This window comes from Macrobrachium nipponense, chromosome 4 (assembly GCF_015104395.2).
Source record: "Macrobrachium nipponense isolate FS-2020 chromosome 4, ASM1510439v2, whole genome shotgun sequence".
NCBI classification, from domain to species: domain Eukaryota; kingdom Metazoa; phylum Arthropoda; class Malacostraca; order Decapoda; family Palaemonidae; genus Macrobrachium; species Macrobrachium nipponense.
The window spans coordinates 51,585,327-51,611,290 of record NC_061100.1 but is presented as its reverse complement, the minus strand read 5'-3'; the positions used below and the strand labels follow the sequence as shown (position 1 = coordinate 51,611,290).

Below are 25,964 nucleotides of genomic sequence, written 5' to 3'. Positions count from 1 at the left end.
AGTCAAGAATGTGAGAAAAGGAAAGAGATAAAATAACTTTTCACAAGGAAGCTGTTTAAACAAACAATCAAAGGCATGCAGAAGCTGAAAGCGGCACTAGTTTGTTCATTACAGAGCTGAGTTACTTTTACAGTAGTAAAAAATCGTAAAAAGCAATTATCACTAGATTGGTATTTTACCATAACACAAAACTAAGTGATATGGGCAAATCGAGTGTAAGTGAAAGAAATTTGCGAATAATCACCCCAGCCCAGCTGATAAGTCAGTGGAAAGCACTCTCTATCATCTCACTCAGCACACCGAACTCGGCAAGCTACTTTTTTTTTTTTTTTTTTTTTACTGTATTGCATTTAATTGTTCTCATGTTTTAACATTGTTACATTTATTGTGAGATAACATTTTATTTTTTATGTCAATTGGTACTGCTTCTACGTACATATTGTAGTAAAGATTTTACTGTCTCATCTCCTCAACAATACCACAATGTACGACAACTTAAATCATTCATTATTCCTCAAAAATATGAATGCTCCCACCCTCTACCTCAAGTTAGCTGTGTACTACCGCAGTGACGAATAATTGTATTAATCATTTATGCTAAAATTTATTGTGAAAAGCTTTGTTCTTTCATTTACTATTTTGCTAATATTGTTCACCTAGACAGTCTCACCTGGTGCACTGAACACTGGCTTAATTAAGACTGTTTCACTGGCTTAATTAAGACTTGTTTTTTTCTGTATTGTATTTCATTGTTTTCATATTTTATCATTACGTTACATTTATTGGGAAATTCCCTTTTTTATCCGAATAGCTATTGCTTTTACATACATACAGTAATATTTTAACTCTCACTTCTCCTTCTCTCCTAAACATATCACCGCTCCCTCGTTCAATTTCCAGTCAGCTGGGCGTGGCATCACCGCTGTTACATACGATTTTATACATCTTTTACGCTAAATGTTTTAATGAAAACTAAATTTTATATTAAATGCTTTTTACTTTTACTTATTTTGTCGAATATGGTTATCATTAAACTATATATTGTAAATGGAAAAGAAAAATATAATACAGTTTAACTTGTAAAACCCAGTAGGCCGTCGAATACAAGTATAAACTACATAACCAGTCAGTTCGAAGTACAGTAGTGCCTCAGGATACAAAATTAATCCGTTCCAAAGCAGCCTTCGTAACCTGATTTTTTCATACCTAGAACTACGTTTTACATGACCAATAAACAATGAAATACAACAATCTGGACCATTCAATACCTAACATAACCTTTACTGTACCTGTAAATAAAGTGTATTAGTGTACATGGTACAAGAAATACTGTACGTACATATGTAGTAAAATGTGGAACCTTACCTTTCCAGTGAGGCGATCTCCGAAAGTGGCGACAAAGGAGGAGGACAAATGGCAGAAAACATGAACACTTAACTTTACGAAACACATTAAAAAATGGCAGAAAACATTAACACTAAACTTTACAAAACACATTAACCCTTTAACGCCGATTGAACGTATTAAACGTCGATATAAATTGTCTGTTGGGTGCCGATTGGACGTATGATACGTCGACATAGAAAAGTTTTTTAAAAATTTGCGGAAAAATAGTTATAGGCCTACTAGGCAAAAACTTTTGAATCACGCGCCTTGGGGGATGCTGGGAGCTCACTGATCAAGGCTTTGTTTTGTTTACAATTGTTACCTAGGCGCGCAAGCGCGAATTTCTTTCTTATCGCTCTAAAAAGCATCAGGGACATATCTCAGAAATTATTTTGTCACTTTGACATAATTTTTGCACCATTTTATATTAGCCATTACATGGAGTATTATATATGAAAATGTGCGCAATTGTATGTAGAATACAACAAAAAACAACCCATGGTTGTAGCTTTTATCAGTTTTGAAATATTTTCATGTAAATAGCGATAAGTGCCAAAATATCAACCTTTGGTCAACTTTGACTCGACCGAATGGTAAAAAAAACGCAATTGTAAGCTAAAACTATTACATTCTAGTAATATTCAATCATTTACCTTTATTTTGCAACAAATTGGAAGTGTCTAGCACAATATTTCGATTTATGGTGAATTTATGAAAAAAAAAAAATTTTTCCTTACGTCCATGCGGTAACTTCCGAAAAAAATCTGAAATTTTTTTGTCCGATTGTCGTGATGTTGGCACCATTTTAAATTAGCCGTTACATAAAGTTTTATATATGAAAATGTGCGCAATTTCATGTAGAATACAACAAAAAACAACCCATGGTTGTAGCTTTTATTAGTTTTGAAATATTTTCATATAAATAATGATAAGTGCCAAAATTTCAACCTTTGGTCAACTTTGACTCGACCAAAATGGTAAAAAAACGCAATTTTAAGCTAAAACTTTTACATTCTAGTAATATTCAATCATTTACCTTTCTTTTGAAACAAATTGGAAGTCTCTAACACAATATTTCGATTTATGGTAATTTTATGAAAAAAGCTTTTTCCTTACATCAGCACGGTAACTCTTCCGAATAAATCAGAAATTTTTTCGTCCGATTGTCGTAATGTTTGCACCATTTTAAATTAGCCATTACATAAAGTTTTATATATGGAAATGTGCGCAATTTCATGTAGAATACAACAATACACAACCCATAGTTGTAGCTTTTATCAGTTTTGAAATATTTTCTTATAAATAACGATAAATAGAAAAAATAAGTCCTTTGGTCAACTTTAACGCCACCAAAATGGTCGAAAACTGCAATTGTAAGCTACAACACTTACAGTCTAGTAATATTCAATCAATTACCTTCATTTCACAACATTTTGATTTAAGGTGAATTTTTGAAAACTGCTTTGTTTTACGTCTGCGCATTACGAATTTATGCATCATTTTGTGATAATATTTTCTCTGTGTTGCATTGATCGTTTTACAATGTGTTATATACCAAAATTATTGCAATTTAGTTTACAATTCAATGAAAAAAAATTACCTCATTAGCTTTAACCGTTTTACTCACAGCACGATTTGTATACAATTATATATGAAATTTTTTTTTTGCGCTTTCATATATCCCATTATTTATATATGATAATGATATTTTTTTCATTTCTGATGGTTGCATACTAAACTTCAGGCAATGACAAAAAAAGAAGCCAAAAATTAACTCTTAATCTTGAAAACTAAGCGTGCTGTGATTTACAAAAAAAAAAAAAAAATTTCCGCTTCGGCGCTCACTCGCGAACGCCGCTGGCATACAGGAGAAGACTTTTAAAATACCGCTTTGGCATTTAAGGGTTAACAAATGTCGGTAAACATTAACACTTAACTTTACAAAAAACTTAAAATAAAATTTTTTTATTTTTTGCCTTTTTCTGATTTTTAAATTTTTTTTTAACTTTTTTATACTTTACATTTTTTTTTTTTACAAAATTTCAATTTCTTCATCACTTTCAACTTTTTGTTTTTTCGTATCACTTGGATCTTCCTGTTTGCTTGCTACTACTAAAGGCCTCTTTTAAAAATAACTGTACAAGGAAGATTGCTTCTGCCTGCTTTTCAAAATGTTCCTGAAACAACTCGGGGAAAACGTCATCGAACTACGCAAGCATACGACCTGTGTAAGCCTTTTCGGGGGTTTCTTTTCTACAAATGATTGCACTTAATGAAAAGCAGCTAGAGAATCCTTAATTTCTGCCATTGTCATAGGGTCTCCTCCTCCTCCTCCTCGCCACTGCTAGAGAACTCTTCTTGAACGACGTTATGTTGCATGGCCTCTAACTCCTTCAGGTCATCCATCGTAAGCTCCTCTTGGTGCTCCTCGAGAAGGTCACTGATGTCGTCCTCATTGACGACCAGCCCATGGACTTGCCAAGTGCAACGATCTCGTCAAGATCTGGTTGCGGAACAGTTTCAGGATCGCCAATTGTTTTTGAATCTGCATCAGCTTCGCCCACGTTGAATCCCTCGAATTCTCAGGCGGATATGGCATCAGGACAGAGTTTATCCTCCACGAAGAATTCAAGGTTCGCCTCGAAACCTCCTACCAAGCTTGACCAATGAGTCGCATGCATATCACAACATCGAAATGCTCCTTCCAAAATTCACGCAAGGTGAGGTTTGTGGTATCGGTCCATGGGCTGAAGGAGAGGGTTGGTGTTAGGCGGAAGATAAAGAACCTTGATGAAAAATTACTCCGCTAGGATATCTTCCTCGAGGCCAGGAGGGTGAACAGGGGCATTGTCCAACAACAGCAGACATTTCAGAGGGAGGCCCTTCTCTTCCAAGAATTTCTTCACTGTCGGGCCAAAACACTGATTTACCCACTCGGTGAACAAAAGTCTCGTTACCCAGGCTTTTGCATTAGCCCTCCACATCACTGGAAGCTTCTCCTTTAGCACTTTGTGGGCCTTGAAGGCTTGAGGAGTCTCGGAATGATAAACAAATAGGGGCTTCACCTTACAATCCCCACTGGCGTTGGAACAAAGTGCAAATGTAAGCCTGTCTTTCATAGGCTTATGCCCGGGTACCTTCTCTCTTCCTCCGTGATGTACGTTCTAAGAGGCATTTTTTTTCCAAAAAAGGCCAGTCTCGTCACAGTTGAAGACTTCCTGAGAACTGTAGCCTTCCTTGATTGTCATCTCGTCGAACGTCTTAATAAAGGCTTAGGCCGCTTTCGTGTCCGAGCTGGCCGCACCACCAGATGGATGCCAGTCCGTTTACGGAATTCATCAAACTAACCCGGAGAAGCCTTGAAGTCTGAGGTTGCCGTCAATGTCCCTTCTCCTCTGTCGTCTTCGGCCTGGGCAATCAGATCACTGAAAATAGCGCTGGCCTTCTGGCAGATTGCCATCTTGGTTATTGTATCGCCAGCGATTTCTTTGTCTTTAATCCATACAAGAAGCAGCCTCTCCATCTCATCATGCACCTGGCTCCTCTTGTTGGATAAAATAGTCACACCCTTGGAAGGTGTAGCTGCTTTGATGGCCTCCTTCTGCTTAAGGATGGTGCCTATCGTAGACGGATTTCGGCCGTATTCCTCAACGATCACACTTAACCGCATGCCAGCTTCATACTTTTTAATTATCTCCATCTTTATCTCCATAGAATGCATCCTCTTCTTTCCGTGAACTTCAGCAACATTCTTGGGACCCATGGCTAACTAAGTTAATTAAGTTCACACACAACACGATAAAGTATACAAGTATACAAAGAAAGCGAAATCACTACGATAAAGTATACAAGTATACAAAGAAAGTGAATTCACTAACACGAAATTATGTTAACCCTTAAACGCCGAAAGGGTATATTAAAAATCGTCTTCTGTCTGCCGAGGCAGTCTCGGAGCGAGCACTGAAGTGGAAAAAATATTTTTTTCAAAAAATCACAGCGGGCTTAGTTTTCAAGATTAAGAGTTCATTTTTGGCTCCTTTTTTTGTCATTGCCTGAAGTTTAGTATGCAACTATCAAAAATGAAAAACATTATCATTATCATATGTAAATAATGCAATATATGATAGCACAAAAACAAAATTTCATATATAATTGTATTCAAATCACGATATGCGCAAAACGGTTAAAGGTAACGAGTTAATTTTCTTTCGTTGTAATGTACACTAAATTGCGATCATTTTGGTATATAACACATTGTAAAACAATAAAAGCAACACAGAGAAAATATTATCACAATATAATGCATGAATTCATAACGCGCGGACGTAAACAAATATTTTTTTCAAAAATTCACCATAAATCTAAATATTGTCCTAGAGACTTCCAATTTCTTTCAAAACGAAGACAAATGATTGAATATTACTATACTGTAAGAGTATTAGCTTACAATTGCAGTTTTTGACCATATCTGACTTGTTAAAGTTGACCGAATGTCGATTTTTTTTATATATTTTTTTTATATCCAATTATTTCGGAAATTAGAAAAGCTACAGCCTTCAAATGTTTTTCGTTTCATTTTACATGAAATTGCACACATTTTCATATATAAAACTCTATGAAATGCCTAATATGAAATGGAGCAAATATTCCGAGAATGCGACGTACGCATTTCGGAGATTTGTGGCAGAGAATCCGCGCGCGGGGGAAGGAAATTTTTTTTTTTAAATTCACCATAAATCTAAATATTGTGCTAGAGACTTCAAATTTGTTTCAAGATGAAGATAAATGACTAAATATTACTAGACTGTAAGATTTTTAGCTTACAATTGCGTTTTTCGACCATTTCGGTAGAGTAAAAGTTGACCGAACGTGGTTTTTTTTCTATTCATCGTGATTTATATGCAAATATTTCAAAAATGAGAAGTTACAACCTTCAATTATTTATTGTTGTATTCTAAATGAAATTGCGCACATTTTCATATCTAAAAATTTATGTAACGGCTAATTTAAAATGGTGCAAACATTACCACAATTGCACCTATGACTTTTTCAGAAGAGTTACAGAGCGGACATAAAGAAAATGTTATTTTTTTCATAAATTCACCATAAATCGAAATATTGTGCTAGAGACTTCCAGTTTGTTGCAAAATGAAGGTAAATGATTGATAATTACTAGAATATAAGAGTTTTAGCTTACAATTGCGTTTTTCGACCATTTCGGTAGAGTCAAAGTTGACCAAAGGTTGAAAATTTGTCACTTATCATTTTTTATATGAAAATATTTCAAAATTGATAAATGCTACAACAATGGGTTGTTTTTCGTTGTATTGTGCATGAAATTGTGCACATTTCCAAATATAAAACTTTATTTAACGGCTAATTTTAGAATGGTGCAAACATTACCACAATTGCATGTATGATTTTTTTCGGAAGAGTTACCACACGGACGTAAGGAAAAAGTTTTTTCATAAATTCACCATAAATCAAAATATTGTGCTAGAGACTTCCAATTTGTTGCAAAATGAGGGTAAATGATTGAATATTACTAAAATATAAGAGTTTTAGCTTACAATTGCATTTTTCGACCATTTCGGTAGAGTCAAAGTTGACCAAAGGTTGAAATTTTGGCACTTATTGTTATTTATATGAAAATATCTCAAAAATGATAAAAGCTACAATTTTTAGTTGTATTCTACATAAAAATGTGCACATTTTCATATATAATACTCCATGTAACAGCTAATTTAAAATGGTACAAAAATTATGTCAAAGTGACGAAATAATTTCCGAGATGTGTCACCGATACTTTTTAGTGCGGCAAGAAAGAAATTTGTGCCTGCGTAACGATTGTAAACAAAACAACCCCTTGATCCGTGAACTCCCAGCATCCCCCAAAGGCGCGTGATTCAAGAGTTTTCGGCTGGTAGGCCTATAAGTATTTTTCCGCGAATTTTAAAAAAAACTTTTGTATGTCGACGTAAAATACGTCCAGTCAGCACTCGAGAGACAAAAAATGTTGACGTAAAATACGTCCACTCGGCGTTTAAGGGTTAACAAACGAAATTTATGTGAATGAATGAATTCCGCATGCATGTGTACGATGACGCTGATGCGATGAAATGGTCGAAAGACACCTTTACGTAGAGGGATGATGGGGCAGATGCTGACCAACAGGAGAGCAGGGTCTTACGGCGGTGACTAGCATCAGGAACCAAAAGGAGAGCGGGAGGATAATGGCGAGTCTACTTGGTGGCACACGAGTTTTAAAATTTTTCTCGGCCGTCCGGACGAATCTCGGACTTTACAGTGCACCATTTCGCAACCTGAATTACTTTTGTATACAGAAGCAAAAATATCTTCGTCTTTGCTTTCGTAACTTGGATTTTTCATAAGTAGGGACTTTTGTATGTCAAAGTTCCACTGTACGAGGATTTGTTCGACAAACGATACAAAATTTTCTAGAAAATTTTGTTCAAAAAACAAAAAGTTTGACATAAGAAATGTTTGACAAACGAGGTACCACTGTACTCTATCATGTGTCATAGTGTTTATCCTTATGGCATAATACCTGGCTACAAGACCAGGCTAAAAGATAGTTATTTGATATTAGTCTAGTCACCATGGGGTGCTGACACTGACACACACCATGGAGGGTAACTCTTTTGAGGACTCTACAGCAACTACCAAATATGACAAAACCTGTTTTAGTGGTTTATAATAGGAATTCCTTATTTGGGCAGTATTTGCCTTCCCTCTCACTTTTGGGTTACAGGATTCAGTACTTTTACACTTTGGAATGTACATGAAGACTTAAATTCCTTTTCAGGATCATGCATCATATCCTTTATGTATTGCTGTTCTGTGGCAAGGACATTTCCTTTTTTTATATTATTCATAATTTCCTTAAGGAATTGATCTAATGCCACAACTGTGTATCCCTTTTGGGGAAGCTTGTGCACTTTGACCAGACTTCAACAACTGAACTGTAACTGCTTGCTAACAATGGAGCAGAAGTCCTGAGTAAGTTACAATACCCCTCCGAAAATATAGTAATTTCAGTCAGAATTAGATGGATCCTAGCATCCCTCTTGGGGAGAGACTCTTCAGCTTCATCGCTGCATGGGGGATAGAATTCCTTCTAGAAGGTTTCTCACAAGACTACCTGAAATTTGTGCCCCTGATCCAACTGAGTTCAGCGGAGCCATTTCAACGGTAATGTTCATTTCATATTCCACAGTAAGAATGTCAACCCCATGTAAAGATTCCTCTACTTCTTCTGCAGGGTTAACCTAAGAAGTACTGGGGACTGATGCTACTGGGCTTCGGCCCAAAATAAAATCACCTGGGAGGTACTGGGGACTGATGTTACTGGGTTCTGGCCCAAATATAAATCTTGTTCTGTGAAAGGGTTAACCATTTGCTGCCAGAGTTCTGTCGAAAAGCTATAATCTCCCTTTCCTTACCCCTACTGAACCCTAGGACTCATACAAGTTTCGTACATATCTGGCGACCAAGCAAATTTTCCTTGTGTTTTACATGGACTATACTAATGGCAGGCGGTAAGGGCCATACCCACTGGCAAAAAGCAAACCAAGCAATTTAATACAGAACACTTTAACTGAGGGTCCTTCATAGTAGCAGCCTTATAGTGACACCTCTGCAGTTCCTCATATGGTTTCCATATTTGTAATACACTATATTAGAAATCTATGTTAAATTATGCCCTTGAGGTTTAAGTTAGTTTTGACAGCCATAGATTTATGGCGCCATAATGGTGCTTATGGTATTGGCGCCATAAGAACACTTATGGCGTGCCATAAGCACCCTTATGGCACACCATAAGAACCCAATGGCACTGATAACCAGAACTCGGCCCGTTATGGCGCCATAAATCGCAGATTTTATGACGCTAGACAAGTTCCATAAAACCAGATCGCCAATAACCAGGGACTGCCTGTCTATTGTTTTAGGTTACACTTCTAAAATAATGTACAGTGGGGCCTCGCTTAGTCGTGGATCAGCAATCCCGGATTCAGTTAATCACAGGTTTTTCCTTGGACCACTTCTCAGTTTATCGCTGGTATGAATCCGTGGTAGGCTAGGCTAAGCCTCGTCTGGTTCCGATAACCAACAAATGCATGAACAGATTCACATTATGATATTAACTGACAATAAAGGTAATAAAACCATTCTCACCTTACATATTATTGGCATATCTTCATAATATATAGCCTATTCATGGAATAATCCCACATCATTGACATCAAATTGTAGTTGAGCAGCTAGCAGAAATGTAAACATTGAGTTACACACTTAACAGCACCTTTGTCATTCTTAACCTTTTAGAAATGTTAATAGTAGTAGTGTAATTACAGTAGTAATAACATTTAGGAAAACATTAATTTTCAATTCGAACTTCATTATTGTTTTCGTAAAACGTAATCAACTTCTCTGAACACTGCAGTCATACAAACGATAATTGTCATAGATTATCGTATTGTTGTTCGCGATCGGCGAAGAAGCGTAAACGTAATAAAACCATTTTTACTTTATATATTATTGTCATATATTCATAATAAAACGCATATCTTATATATTATTGGCATATCTTCATAATAAAAAGCCTCTTCAAGGAATAATTCCTTGGGGAATGCATTTTTCAAAAGACAAAAATACACTTTACATGTTTACAGCATGCAATGATTACTTTATTTTGATGTGATTACATTAATATTACAGTATGGTACTCTAAGCAGTACAGTAACTATTTTTTTTATCATAAATGTACTTATATTCATTCACGAAAAAAATATGTATGACCACCGTGATGTTACCAAACCTAGTCTCGCTCATATATACTATCTTTACACAATGTGATAGTGGTTACACCGTTCTACAAACTACCGATGTATTTTTACGTAAGTATCCTCTAAATTCTGTCATAAATCACTTTACTTACTTTTTTGTGGAGCCCAAATACTACGTATATCCCGGAAAATTAACAAAATCACGAATTTTATCATAGAGCAAGATTCACTAATTACTGTGTTTTCTTCTTTTCATGACTAAATGCATTTTTAGGATACACTCATTTACAAATTTTCAAATACTATGAATGTAAATAGCAAAATCTCTCTCTCTCTCTCTCTCTCTCTCTCTCTCTCTTACAGAAAAAACTATAATACTGATCTATTATTATCATAATAAAAGAACAAAATGATCTTTTATTCTTTCTGTGATTTACGAAACTGCTTCAACACAACTTTTATAGTTGACTCAATGATTATCACATTATAACAGTATACTACAAGAGAATATCTTATCACTATCCATGTTTCATTTCTTATCACCATAAAAATATTTAAAATACAAATTTCATTATGTTATTCTCGAGCTAAGCTGCTCTCTCAAGCTATTCAACAGTTACTCTCTTCCCAAGCTTCTCTCTCTCTCTCTCTCTCTCTCTCTCTCTCTCTCTCTCTCTCTCTCTCTCTCTCTCTCTCTCTCAATGAAATATGAATTACTGTATCATAATTTCATAAACTATTACGTACAAAGTTAAAAAAAATAATTCTATTAATAAATTAGTTTCTTTTAGTAACTAAATTGTTTTCCAAAATAATTCTTTTGGTAATAAACGTCCATCAGCTGATTCTAAACGTAAACAAAAGACAAAACTAGATTTTTATTGCTGTATTTTGCTGTTTATACATTAATATTAAATAGGTGCTGTAATCTTTACAATAAATCATGTTTTTTTTATCATAAATATGTTCATTCACAAAATAGATATACTATGTACTTTTAGTTTGGTGCAGCAGCCAAATCATGAAAATAGAGAGGATTTGTTAGGTAATATACTTTTGTTTGCTGATCTGATGAAGGGGAAATTGAAGATAGGAAAGAATAACTTTGAAACTGTCTTGAATTTAGTTTAAGGTGATAGTTGAAGACATATTTGGTGCTTGAACTAAAGTAGGCAGTTTAAAGCAATTTTTAGGGGGGGTACCAGGATAACACGGGTATTTACTTATCACGGGGGTTCTGGGCCCTATCCCCCGCAATTATCGAGGCCATTCTGTATATCAAACTAGGAATAGAGAATTTCCTGGAAGATTCCCGCTCAACCTATTCTAGGTCACTGCCTATTTATTGGCTTATTTAAAACTTTTAAGAATATAAACCATGCTGTTTTTTAGGCTCTACAGCCTGTTCTGGGTTTTCATCACCTTTAAAGATTTAGGCTGCATAAGGTCTCTACTACTATGTAACCTTACCAATAGGCTACCGTATCAGTATCAGCTCCTAGTCATATAAAATGTTATTTAATTAAGCCTAGGTTACTGCTTATATCTAATCCTAGGTTATTTGGGCTAAACTACCTCTTAGTAAACCAACAATATGATGTTTCTTAGATTGTTCTCTCTTTGCCTAGTACTAGTATAGGGTATAGCCTACTCCAGATTATTCTAGATTCATAATGTAAAGGCTATATAAAACCAGAAACTTAGTCATTTCTTTCGTCATGTAGGCATGGTAAGCATCGTAACCCTGATGAATATATAAGTGAAAAGCATCATAAACTTCAAACGTTGTAAGCCGCAACCATCATAAACCGGGGACTGCCTGTATTCTATCACAGGTGCTAGTGTTGATCACTACGACATAATACCCGACCACAAGACAAGGCTAAAATATATTTCTTTGATATTAGTCTGGTCACCATGGAGACTGCTGGCACACCATGGAGGGGTAACTCCTTGAGGACTCCACCGTGAATAGCAAAACTGGGTTTTTTCCGTGTCAAAATCTGTTTTATTTTTTTTTTTTTTTCTACCAAAGAGTAATGACTTTCAAACCTTGTGTAGAGTTGTGTAGAGGTAAAACAAAATAAGAGGTTTGTCTTTTGTATGGCCACATAATTCAGTTCTACCAAATTAAGATCACATACGTTTAACCCTGTAATCCAATAAGTAAATTTACCAAGAAAATTTATTCATAACACTTGTCAAAAGAAAAGTACTTACGATTATCCATAGTTGTTGCCTGCACTGGAGGACTAAATGCACTAAACATTTTTTCTGATTCATGTGCACGAACACTGAATTCGTATGTACTAAAAGGTTTCAAACCTGTTATGATCGTTTCTGTTATATCACTGTAAATAGAAAAAACCAAGTCAATCTGCAGTAAGACATGACTTGCACATTTTAAATTAATATCTAATGCTATCAAAATCTCATTTTAAAAACAAATATACTATGCTACACATAAATATGGTAAAAGGGGTATAAAATTTTTAGTAAAAGCATTCAATAAATCAACAAAAATACAACCCATTTACCATTAGCAATTTATACATATACACATGTATCTTACAAATACTACTCTCATTTCTGGGTTTGACCTGTGTCTGCCGGTGAAAAGTTCCTGTAGCTCACTTTTCTAAGTACATATAAATAGATCCTAAATATACCAGAGAAAAAGCTAGCATGGTATGCTGAAGTTACTACCCTCAGCTCGAACATAGAGGATTCCTCTTCAAAGTCCCTCCCACAGCAAGAGCCGTTACAAAGGCTACTCCCCTTACCTTCCGCTCGCTCTCGCTACTACTACTACTACCACCCGCCCGCCATCTTCATTCCTGTAATTAGCATTGTGAGCGCAACAGACGTCTCAGAGCTCCCTTAGTGCTTTATCCAGAATCCAGCGATGTCCTCTGTGAAACTTCCTCCTTCATCTAAGTTGAGTATTCCAATTGGTGTTTTCGTAATTTCTATCGTTACGATGCATTCCATTTGTTGCCTTCAGCCCCTTAGAAAACGCTTTGGGGGCACCGCTAGTTCATCCGGCCTTTTTGGGAGTATCATCAGAGCATGTGTGTTGTTATTACTCGGTATTTCCCTTTTAATTTTAATTTTGTTAATTTTATATTCATTACAGTCATCAGTGATGTTTTTTCGTATCACGTACTTAATTATTTAGCCGACCGAGTTCGGATTAGTTCGGAAGGAAGGCCTAACACGCTCATGATGTCCTCTAGGGTTTTTAAAGAAGGGTTGATTAATTTATATTCTAGCCTCTGGCTTCCCCCCAGCTTCTCAAGAGCGTGTTCGTGCCTCTCTGTGCGTAATTTTATCACATATTGTATATGTAAATTTGTCAGGCTATTAGTAGCCTATTGTATTTATCATTGGAGAGGAGAGAGTTCTCTCTCTCTCTCTCTCTCTCTCTCTCTCTCTCTCTCTCTCTCTCTCTCTCTCTCTCTCTCTCTCTCTCTCGATGTGAGACATGCATGCGTTATTGTTTAAGGCAAACCAGATAGGTATTTGATTTTATGCACGTTGATGATTTTCATATCACTGAGAGGTTGGAAGGGTTGCTTCCCTCCCTGGTTACCCAACCAAGCCTAGGCTAGGTTTTGGAAGGTAGGCCAGGTGTCCCTACCCCTATACCCTTATGCCTCTCCCCCTGTCTGTGCTACGGTGCTAGCGGGGAGGATATCAAGGATAGAGAATCTCTCTCTTATCATATTGTTGGACCTATCCTCCCTACCTGTCCAGGTCGAAAAATTAGAATTTGGAAGGTTTGGTCGAGGGCCACCGTCCACACCATGATGTTCTTGGAGGTTATCTGCCCTACCTGACTGGTTCCGTAGTGATCTCGGAAGGTTAGGCTAGATCCATACTAGGTATTCTCCTTTCACCTTATGTTCCTTTTGCAACTCTTCCATGATGCCTCATTATTATTACTATTATATATAATTTATTGTATTGCTGTAGATTAAGTGGTCTGGTATGTATATCGTCCTGGCCTAGCCTCCTTTAGTATAACCTTTAGTAGTAGGCCATGACCTCCCGTTTGAGAGTGATCACCAATCGGTCGCTGTACCAATCACGACGGGCCATGGGCCCAGTCGGCCTACTACCCCTGTAGTAGTAGGCTACACAGCCTTCAATCGGTGTCTATCTCTGATCGGGTTGGTGGCCAGGCGATCACGACCGACCACCCCACATACATACCACCCCCCCTCCCCAGCTCGGCTCTACCTGACGCTTATAGCTCGCGGTTCTAGTAGTCTTATCGATGAACGACCGCTCAAGCTTTTTCACTTAAGTGGGGAAGAGAGGGGTTGGAGAGGTGAGGTTACTGGCATTATATATAATCCCTTATGTCTCCGAGTAGATAGCTCCGCCGGCTTTACAGCGGTCTAGTATAGCACCAGCCAGCGGACATCGCTCCGGACCGTACATTTATACTGCTCCGCCGCTCAGTGGTCTCTCCTCCCAGTTGTCCTCCCCCGGCTATGGATTCGGGCCGGGAGTTACGCTCCCCCCTAGATGCGTTCAGGTTCAGATAGAGGAATTACCTTCCCCTGATCCGCTCGCTTCAGCCCGTTTCCGCCGGCATTACTTATGACAATGAGAGATGAGACTTTGAGTAGGCTAAGCTCTGGGGACTACTCTGTAGATATCTCCGGACCTTTAAGGTGCCAACGGAGTGTCACTCACCCTCACACCCGCCGCCGGAGTATTGTACTAAGTTGCCGCAGCTCAGTTTCCGTTCTTGTGTCGTCCCCACTCCGGTGGGGACGGTGGATGGGTCAGGTATTCGACTACGATAATTCGTAGCCTTTTGATTCAGCCGACCGTAATACAGATTAGGTCCTTCCTCTTCTCCGATCCGGCAGGTCTCAGATCCCACATACTGGACATACATCTACCTTCCGAGGACGGAATCAGGAGCAGGCAAATACACCCAGAGATTTTCTTTTATTCATTCAGTGAGTTGAAATCATTTAGTGAATAAGTCTTGAACCAGTATCTAGGTTAAGGTGCATGCTCTTGCCGAGTTAACTCCGGCGTTTTGTGCTACAGTAGTCCCCCCTAATTCGCGGGGGATGCGTACCAGACACCCCCGTGAATAGTTAGAATCCGCGAATGTTTGGAACCCCCATAAAAATGCTAAAAACAGCCTATTTTGTTAGTTAAAACTTAAGAAAAACCACTAAAAATTTTCATACTTGGTTTTTTTAATAGTTTTATCACAAAAAGTGCATTTTATGATGAAATTGATAACAAAAACCAGGAATTTGTGGATATTTCTCATATAAAAATACCGCGAATGCGTGAATTTTCCACGAATAATGCAGGGAAACTTTCCTGAGAGAAATCCGCGAATGTGTGAGTCCGCGAATCCGGAAAACGCAAATACGGGGGGTCCACTGTAATACTCATAAGAAATTTTCAACTTACAGATGGTCCGTTGTCAAGCGGTAGGGTGCTCCTCTACCCTCGGCAAGGACCTACGGCTATGTAGTCTGGCGGTCGCACGCAAATTGAGCCGTACAACTTGAGCACTACATGGTCTGGCACCTGGACGCGTGCACCGTCTGCTATGAGATGGTGTCTATTCTCTCTGATGAGAAAGTAAGTATCCTTACTGCGTCAACTGCATGGAATTTCTGTTACAATAACTTAAGAAGTTTCTTAAAGATACTATTCCCCAAGTGGAATGTTAATTCGATTTCCTCTCTTACAGGCTACCTTGTCCCTCCGGCATGAGGCAAGGGTGGCGCTTAGGGGTTGGGTGTCAGGTTTTGGGAAGAATGCGCCAGCGGGACAGCCGTACGTCCTGGCTGAAGATCTGTGCTCCCTTCTGTACCCGGGGGCCACAGCTACGACAGCTGTTCTGGCGGACATTGCCGACCCCATCATAGAATCCATCCGACTGGCGACTCTGCCCATCCCGGAGGAACAAGATTGCGACCTGATGGCGGAAGAGGTGGCGGCCATCAGGCTTCACCATGAACCAATGGCCAACGAGGAGGAGGTAGGTGGGGAGGTAAGTGAGGCAGGTAGTCTCTTAAGTCCTACTCCTCCTTCTTCCTCTTCTTTCCGGGGCTTCTCTAAGTCCACCCCTGCTTGGGAAGGATCGCTTTCGGTCATTCTCAAGCTTAAATCAGTAACACCGAAATCCCTTCCAAAGGGATCGAAACCAACGCCGCCAGCGGCGACTAAGTCGTCGTCGGCCCCGCAGCCGTCGACTTCTACTGCCAAGTCGCCTGCTGCCAAGGATTCTCCCCCTCCTAAGGGGTTGAGAGGCAAATCTGCCAAATCCAAGGCGACGGAGTCCAGATTTGACCAGGAGGCCTTCGCTAACCTTCTAATGTCGAAGGTTAGGGAAGTGGTTGACGAGAGGCTTGAGGCTCAGATACCTCAGGCCAGGCAATAACGTCCCTGACCGAGAGGATCAGGCCCCTGGAGGAGATGATGACCAGATTCCTCCATTCCGGAACCCCGCCTCTGTCCATGACAGTGCCGGATGCGTCAAAGCTGCCGCCATTTGACAATAACAACCCGTGGCGGTTAGCATTGCAAGCCCCATTCTCAGATGGGAAGTTGACAATTGAAGGGTGCGAAACCCGTCTGCTGGAGGACTTCTTCCCGCCGGGTCTCCAATTCCCATTCCCTTGTTTTGTCAGACTAGCAGAACATGCACTAGTCAGAGTAGACAAGGTCCCGAAGGAGACAGTGATCTTTCCTAGGGATTAAGCTCAAGCTGTTTGGGTTCGCACCCTCTCCGACTGGGGTTGCGTTAACACCAAACTAACGCCCCATAAAGGTGGCTTTACAATGTTTGTGACCCCAAACAGAGTTCCGTCGCCCTGTACATCCAAGGTGGCAGAACTAACTATGCAAGCGGCGGTGGAGGATAAGCCCTTACCAGCACTAAAAGAGACAGAGGCTACCTCTCTACTCTTCCCCGCAGATGTGGAGTTCTGGAATGACGCTCCGGCTACGTTTACGGCAGGTAAACTTGATCCGGATTGCGCTTCCACCGTATTCACCGAGAAGCTACCTAGGATTCCGGACCACTTGGTCAAAGCGGAATTCGAGGCAAGGACCAGATTAGGAAGGTCTATCAACTCCGTCACTGCGGCGGAGTTGGTAGCATCAACCTACACTGAAGAACAGTTGTTCCGGGTCCTTACGAAAGCTCTGCTACAGACTTTCCAAACGGACCTGTACGATTTCGTTATGGCGAGACGAGGATGCAGGAAGTACATCCTGGCGAGTGCCTCTATAAGGCACGAGCCTAATAGACTCATAAAGTCCTCAATATGGGGCAAAAATTTGTTCCCGAAAGACAAGGAAAACAACGTCTTTCATGAGGCAGCCAGAGCCAACCAGAGTCTTCGGGTCCGTTGGGGACTTCCTTCCAAAAGGAAGTTTGATGGCCCCGGACACCAATCCAGACCCAAGAAGAGGCCAAGGAGATTTCATCCTTACCAGCCCTCCCGTCCTCAGGCAGTTGTGCAAGTGGTTCCGGTCTCCCGGGTCAGTAAGCCTTCGACATCTATCTAAGGCTCAACCGCAGCAACAGTTTGTCCTAGTACAAACTCCGCCGGCTCAGCAGCCTTCGACCTCGACAGCCATAGTGACCTCCCCAGCCTTCAACCCCTCCTATGAGTCACGAGACGCATTTCACGGCTACAATAGGCATGCCGGAAGTAGCAGGGCCAGAGGTGGCGCCCGGCTACGAGGCGGACCAAGAGGTAGAGGTTTCCACGGAGGCAGAGGTAGCAGACCTGCAGCCAGCCAGTGAGAACCCGCAGGTGGGAGGGAGATTATATCTCTTCCGGGACCATTGGACCTTCAGTCCATGGGCCCACAGTATAGTCTCAACAGGTCTGGGGTGGAAATGGGAGAAAGGGCCCCCTCTGCTAATCAGTTTTTACCAGATTCCAACGGCAGACCTTATAGACTATACCAAAGATCTCCACAGAAGAAGGCTATAAAGAAAGTAAAACGCCTAAAGTTTCAAGGACGTATGTTCAGTGTCCCAAAGAAGGACTCGGACAAAAGAAGAGTGATTCTGGACTTGTCCTGTCTCAACTCATACATTCATTGCGACAGATTTTGCATGCTGACCGTCTCGCAGGTGCAGACCTTACTTCCCTGTGGGGCCGTCACCACCTCTATAGATCTTACAGACGCTTACTATCATGTTCCGATAGCAAAGAACTTCTCTCCGTACCTAGGCTTCAAGCTAGGAAAGCAGGCTTACTCATTCAGAGTCATGCCGTTCGGGTATTCACCAAATTAGGAGAGACGATAGTTCAAGAACTAAGAACTCAAGGGGTAATGTTAGTAGCCTATCTAGACGACTGGCTCATTTGGGCAGCCAGCGTCGATGAGTGTCGCAAAGCAACAGCCAAGGTGATAAAATTCTTGGAATTTCTGGGTTTCCAGATAAACAAGGAAAAATCTCGGCTCGTTCCAGCTTCCCGCTTCCAATGGCTGGGAATCCAATGGGACCTAAACAAGCACAAGTTATCTCTCCCACCCAAGAAGGTCAAGGAGATAGCAACGGCTACGAAACAGTTCCTCAAGAACAAAAAGGCTTCTCGGCGTACCCAAGAGAGAATCCTAGGTTCGCTACAGTTTGCGTCGGTGACGGTGACGGACGTCCTATTGAAAGCCAGATTGAAGGATATCAATCGAGTCTGGAGGAAGAGAGCCAACATTAATCTCAGGGACAAGATCTTTGTAATTCCACCCATTTTGACAAAAAGGCTCTGTCCATGGACGGAACGCTGGAACCTGGCCAAGTCAGTACCACTGCAATTCCCTCCGCTGTCTCTAACCATCCACACAAACGCATCTCTGAGCGGCTGGGGAGGATACTCACAATACAAGAAAGTCTAGGGAATGTGGTCGGTTATGTTCTGCCAGTTCCACATCAATATTCTAGAAGCGATGGCAGTTTTCCTGACCCTAAAGCGACTGACTCCGGCCAGAAACAGTCATATAAGGCTAGTCTCAGACAATTTAGTAGTAGTCCACTGCATAAACAGAGGAGGCTCCAGGTCAAGCAAACTAAATCCCGTATTGATTGCGATATTTTCGTTGGCGGCGAAAAATCATTGGCACCTGTCAGCAACTCACCTGGCAGGAGTAAAGAATGTTATCGCAGACGCACTTTCCAGGACAACTCCGCTGGAATCGGAGTGGTCCCTGGACAGGAAGTCGTTCCGGTGGATTTGCAATCAAATCCCAGACCTTCAAGTAGACATATTTACCACGGAATCCAATCACAAACTACCATGTTACGTGGCACCCAACCTGGACCCTCTAGCTTATGCCACAGATGCGATGTCCATAGATTGGAACAATTGGCAGAAGATTTACCTATTTCCACCGGTGAATATTCTGCTGAAGGTCCTGCACAAGCTAAGATCTTTCACAGGACAGGTAGCATTAGTGGCACCCAACTGGCCAAAAAGCAACTGGTTTCCGCTTCTTCTAGAACTGAATCTCCGGCACAAACGGATCCCCCGTCCAGAACTGACACAGGTAGTACAAACTCAGACTGTGTCAGCTTCCTCAAGAATTCTGAGTGCCCTAACTTTATGGCCTTCATGAAGTTTGCAGCCCAAAAGGACGCTAGTATTGATCCACTGAACATCTTATTCATAGAATCAGATAAAAGAGAATCAACGCTCAGGCAGTATGATTCAGCAGTAAAGAAATTGGCCATTTTTCTAAAAGATTTAGCTGCTCAAAATATGACTACAAATCTGGCAATTTCGTTCTTTAGAACTCTATTTGAGAAAGGCCTGGCCGCTAGTACCATTACTACGATCAAATCGGCCTTAAGGAAGATTTTTCAGCTTGGCTTTAATATTAACTTGTCAGATTCATACTTCTCTTTGATTCCAAGAGCATGCGCCCGTCTGAGACCAATAGACCGCCCTCATACGGTCTCTTGGTTTTTGAATGACGTACTTAAATTAGCCTCAGACACTGCTAATGAGTCATGCTCATATATAACCCTTCTTAGAAAGACCTTATTCTTAATGGCCCTGGCTTCAGGTGCCAGAATATCTGAACTCTTGGCTCTCTCTAGAAATCCAGATCATGTTGAATTCCTCCCGTCAGGTGAAGTATTACTATCCCCAGATCGGAAGTTCTTGGCTAAGAATGAGGACCCACAAAACAGATGGGCTCCATGGAAAATTATTCCTCTGACACAGGACGCATCATTGTGTCCTGTCGTTAACCTTAAATCCTTTTTGGCCAGGACTTCCGAAAAATCTACAGGCCCCCTTTTCATTAGAGAGAAAGGTGGTATGATTTCTCTTAAAGGTATTAAACAACAAATACTCTACTTTATTAAACAGGCCAACCTGGATTCAGTCCCACATGTCCATGACATCCGAGCAGTGGCTACCTCCATTAACTATTTTCACAATATGAATTTCGAAGACCTGAAGAAATATACGGTTTGGAAATCTCCAGCAGTATTTAAACGCCACTATCTCAAGAACTTAGAGGCCCTTAAATTCTCAACAGTGGCTGCAGGGAGCATAGTCTCTCCTGTGAACTCATCAGCCTGTTCAGAACCTGACGGATCAAACAAAACGGAGGGAAGGCATAAATCTCCAGGTTGTCCCAGGGATGTTGGAATGCATCCTCTGCCAATGCTAAAGGATCTGGAACCACTGAACAGAACACCTCCAGCTTCTGTTGAAGCATGTCACAAAAAGGTCCAGCATGGGTCTCCCACAAATCTGGAAAAGCTTGTCTGCCACCACTTGATGAAGGGACCAGTCTGTGCCTAGGATCTAATCCCAGCAACTGAGTTTGTCTGCGACCACATTCCGTTTTCCTGGGATATACCTGGCTGAGAGCTCTACCAAATTGCCGACCACCCACTGGTGAACCTCGACGGTCAAGGCGTGAAGTTGACGTGAAACCAGGCCTCCCTGTTTGTTCACATACACTGACATGAGAACGACAGAATGACCCTCTACCTTCCCCCCCAAACTCCTTCAGACCCAGGAAAGTCGCCTTCAACTCCAAGACGTTGATATGTTGCTGCTTGTCCTCCAAACTCCAAACACCTGAAGCGATGAGCCCGCCTAAATGAGGCCCCCAACCTGCGAGGGAGGCGTCCGAGAACTGAAGGAAGTCCAGTGGAAGAGAACGCAGAGGGACACCCTTCAACAGATTCTGGTCGTCCAACCACCAACGAAGGTCTTCTCTTACTTCCATAGACAGAGGAACCATTAACAGGGGAGAGTCCCCTGCCGGAGACCAGAATTCTCCCAGTCTCTACTGCAGAGACCAAAAATGAAGACGCTTCTCTAGGGAAGACAACACTCCCAGAAGAACCTGCCACTGATGAGCTGACTGATGTGACTCTGACAGAAAGTTGCGCGCCACCGACCGCAACTTCTCCAATCTCTGATCCGACGGGAAAACTTTTGCCACTGTTGCATCGATGACCATGCCTAGGTAGAGAATCCTTTGAGTGGGTACGAGGTTCGACTTTTCCTGGTTGACTAATATGCCCAGTTCCAGACAGAACCGAAGTAGACGATCCCTGTGCTGCAGCAGCTTTTCCTTGGAAACTGCCAAGACTAACCAATCGTAAGATACCTCAGCAAATGGATCCCTTAGCATGGGCCCAACTTGACACGAGAGAGAAGACCCTTGTGAACATTTGAGGGGCTGTCGTCAGCCTGAAGCTTGTACAAGACTTTGAACTCGAAGACCTTGTCCCCAAGAGAAAAGCGAAGGAACTTCCTGGACTTGGGATGAACAGGGATTTGGAAGTATGCGTCCCTTAAGTCTATCGACAGCATGAAGTCGCCTTTCCTCACGGCTGCCAACACCGAGTGCGGGGTCTCCATCTTGAACCGTGTCTTCCTGATGAAGTGATTCAAGGTGGATAAGTCAATCACAGGCCTCCATCCTCCCGACGCCTTGGGCACCAAGATGTGACTGTAAAACCCTGGAGGCGGTTGCACTACTTCCTCTATCGTATTCTTGTCCAGCATTTTCTGCACTTCCTCCTGAAGAGACAAGAACTTCAGAGAATCTGGAAGATATGCCTTCCTGAGCTATGCCTTGTCCGACAGAGGAGAGAAGTCAAATGGCAGTAGGTATCCCATCCGAAGGACATCTACCACCCACTTCTCCGCCCCATAACTCTTCCACTTGGCCCAATGGCTCACCAGGCAACCCCCACCCGTGGCACAAGAGCAGGAGAGGCGCCTAACCTATCGACAGCCCCCTTTACCTCTGCCCCTTGGGCCCCTTCTTGGCTTAAAGGAACGAGAGCAAAAGGGGCGTTGATCTTCTGACTTAGGCTGTGTCGAATGGGAAGGCCCTGCCAAACTCGAGGTCCTTGACAGCCTACCAGGCACTCTCCTTGACTGCTGCTGGACAGGGGGGGGAGGAGGATGAGCCGGACGTCTCCGAGGACGAGACTCCGACTTAGACACAGCCTGGTGCACTAGTCTGCCTTTGGTGTCAGTCCAGCGCCGGTCTATCGCATTCTTGAGCTCTGTCCAAGGAAACAAAAATTGGGACTCCAACAGATCTCCATTCCTCAATGCCAGCAAGGACTTGGTGTCGATTGATCTCTCCATCCTAGACAAAGCTGCGTCCCTTCTAATCAGAAGTAGATTAGCCCATAAATTAGCACCAAGGTGAGCCATATATGAACACGCCTTGCCCCCGGACTGCAACAGACTGGCAAGCGAGGATGCACTCACCAACCCTCCGGGGACCTGTCGGAAGCTATCTTGGCAATAACCACAGACCAGAAGTCCAGTCATGATACTGTCTGCAACATGGAGGCCACCGTAGATTCCAATGCTGAGGCATCTTGCGGAGACAAGGACGGAGCCACCAACCTCACCTGTTCCAAAGTCAATCCCGACTTCAGGCAAATGACGTCTGGGTTAAGATGGCCTGACAACAAAAAAGCAGAGCTCGTAGCATAGTACTTCCTATGTCTCGTGAGAGGCAGGGGTAGTAGTTTGGTAGAGCCCCTAGAGCGAAGCGAACCGTCCCAGTCTGAAACAGAGGCGTTAACCTTCTGAAAGACCGACTGAACGTGCCCCGACAAAGGAAGCTGAAGGGATGATTTGGGGTCCAGCAAGAAGGAGTGTAAAACAACTGAGCCTGAGTCCTACTTTCCAAATTGTTAAACCCACGAATGAGATCAACAACTTCCAAAAAGGAAGAAAAAACTTGCGTGTCTCCCTCCTCCTGCTCCGGCAACGGAGACCGATGACGAGAAGGATGTGTACGCTTTTCTAAGGCACCTTCCCCACCAAAATTAACGGAAAGATTAGCAGCCAAGCAGCCCGAAACGCCAGCTAACCTGTCTGGGCTGGGTCCATGCGTCAGCTTCCGAGACGAACCCACTATAACACTAGGAACATCACTTACCTCAACAGATGACTCAACACGTCCATAAATGGTCACGGGCATGGCCGACGTTTGTACGTGACATGGGGGGAAACCCGAACACTCGAGATCGAAGGAGAATCCCCTAGAATCGAACCCTTGGAAGTACCAGTGAGAGAGGCAGGCAAACACTCCTGCTGCACCAACTCTGCGCTCACTACCTTCGACCTCTTGACAGGCGCCTTCGAGATTCTTAGAGACAAACAAGCCTTGGAGTAGAAGGAGCACTTACATCACATGCACGGGCAGGGGGGTGGGGGTGGGGTAACACGATCGCGATTCGCGGCAGAGGACAAAGCATCCCCTGCAGATTGCACACGAGAAGGAGCACTAACACTGCCCAAAACAACAGTACTCTCGGGAACAGGACTGCGTTGTTCCTCCCTCGTAAGCGAAGGAAGGGCAAAGTCCTTAGCCTTCCAACGATTGATACGCCGACGGAGCATAGAGGGGGAAGAGGGAGAGGAAGACAGCACTGGTTTCTTATGCGCACTCTTCTCAGGAGGCGGGGACGAAGCAACACATTTCCTACCAGTCCTCCTAACCGCTAAGGCAGCCAACTTCACATCCAAAACAGAGTCCAACCTCTGAAGCACTGCCTGGCATACGACCTCAGACTGATGTGCCAGAGAAGGCTCCGATGACAAGGAAGGGAGATGTAGTGAACAGGGCAGCAGGGATGACATCATAGCTGAGAAGAGAGAGGAGACGACTGGGAGAGACGTCATCGATGTGAGCGGTGTCACAAGTGGTGGTGAAGTCACGGCTTCCTATCAGTGCAAGGGGGAATCAAACGCCACTGGCAGAGGCATACACAAAGACGGATCCCGTGACGTCATCGATGAGGCTGATGCCACAGCGTCACTCCGACTCGAAGAAGCGGCAGCAGACACTGGTGGAGCAATATAAGATGGCCGACTTCTGCTACCCAAGAAGACAAGGCCAGGAGGAGGGGGGATGGCCTGGCCAGACCAGGAAGGGGGGATGCGAGCCTCCACAAAATGCGCTAGCAACTCCTCCAAGGACGGGGGACCCCCTAGCCCGAGCGTCTTCCAAATTGCCGCCATTTTGGATGCCTCCAACTCTGGAAGAGAAGAGATTGATGAAAAAGCCTCACCCTTCTCGGGAGTCAAATAAACTCCCAAGAAAGAAGGGGCTACATTACAAACATTAGCCTGGTGGCCTCCCAAAACTTCCATCAACGAATCAATGGAAGAAAAGGAAAGAGACGCAGGAACAACGCTACTATGGGGGATGACTACTGCAGGTGACGAAACATCGGGAAGAGGCGACAAACCTTCCCACGTAGGAAGAGTCGAAACCTTCCGATGTTCTCTCTTGCCATAAATCGACCTCCGCTGCTCCTTACGCCATGCCCTGCATTCCGTGCAAGGATTCGTAATAGTACAAAAATTAGAACGACGCCTACTGCATGTTATGTGAGGGTCGGTCGCTGCCGAAGCCAGAAAACGAGAACACGGAAAACCTGGAACTCCGTGGCACATACACTGACGCTGAGAAGGAGCAGAAGAAGCCATGATATCAGCCAAACACACACACACTAAACACAAGCGAAACGGGCAATGAACCGGGAAAAGGCCAGGTGGTAAAAAAAAACAGACTGGCGTAGCGGCGTCGGCCATGACCAATCCTCACCCGAGCTACGCATACATTGCCAGATATCACAAGATTCCTTGCTTTCATCTGCTTTTTAACCGGATCCAGCTAGGCGCTAGAAATTATCCTATTGTTAAGACTGAAGCTTTGTTCGCGTATGAACAATTGGTTTTTTTTATAGTGTAGCTGCTGTTTGTCTTCACAGGAGCTTACAAAAGAAATTGGCAGGTGATGAAATGGCTTAAATAAATAAAACACCAACAATCAAGATAATTTTCTTGGTCCACAGTACGCATAGTCTCAGGTTATCAACCATTTTCCTTATTTCATATATCCAGTAGTTTGGCAATAAATATCAGGAAACAACACGCAAACATATATACAGTAGAACCCCGGACCTCGATGCTAATCTGTTCCAGAAGAAGCGACGAGATGTGATTTTGTCGAGATCTGAATGAATTTTTCCCAATAAGAAGCGACGAGATGTGATTTTGTCGAGATCTGAATGAATTTTTCCCAATAACTGAAAATGGATTAATCCGTTCTCTTCACCAGTTATTACCCTAACCTTGGCTTTTTATACAAAACATTACCCATAAATTACAATGAAATAAGTTAAGTGTTCAATTACATAACATTCAATGCACTTTATTCATTGTTAAATATATACTGTAGTAAAATAATTGCCCTACG

At 42.2% G+C, this 25,964-nt stretch overlaps 1 protein-coding gene across 5 annotated transcripts in view; it reads right to left on the bottom strand.

Annotated features, from left to right (window-relative positions):
* Positions 1–25,964, bottom strand: part of LOC135210925 (protogenin B-like) — a 677,376-nt gene that overhangs the window by 106,256 nt on the left and 545,156 nt on the right. For all 5 annotated transcript variants that reach the window (XM_064243892.1, XM_064243894.1, XM_064243893.1 and 2 more), the window contains one exon: positions 12,414–12,544. In XM_064243892.1, coding sequence (XP_064099962.1) covers positions 12,414–12,544 — 131 coding nt within the window. The remainder of the gene's footprint in view (positions 1–12,413; positions 12,545–25,964) is intronic.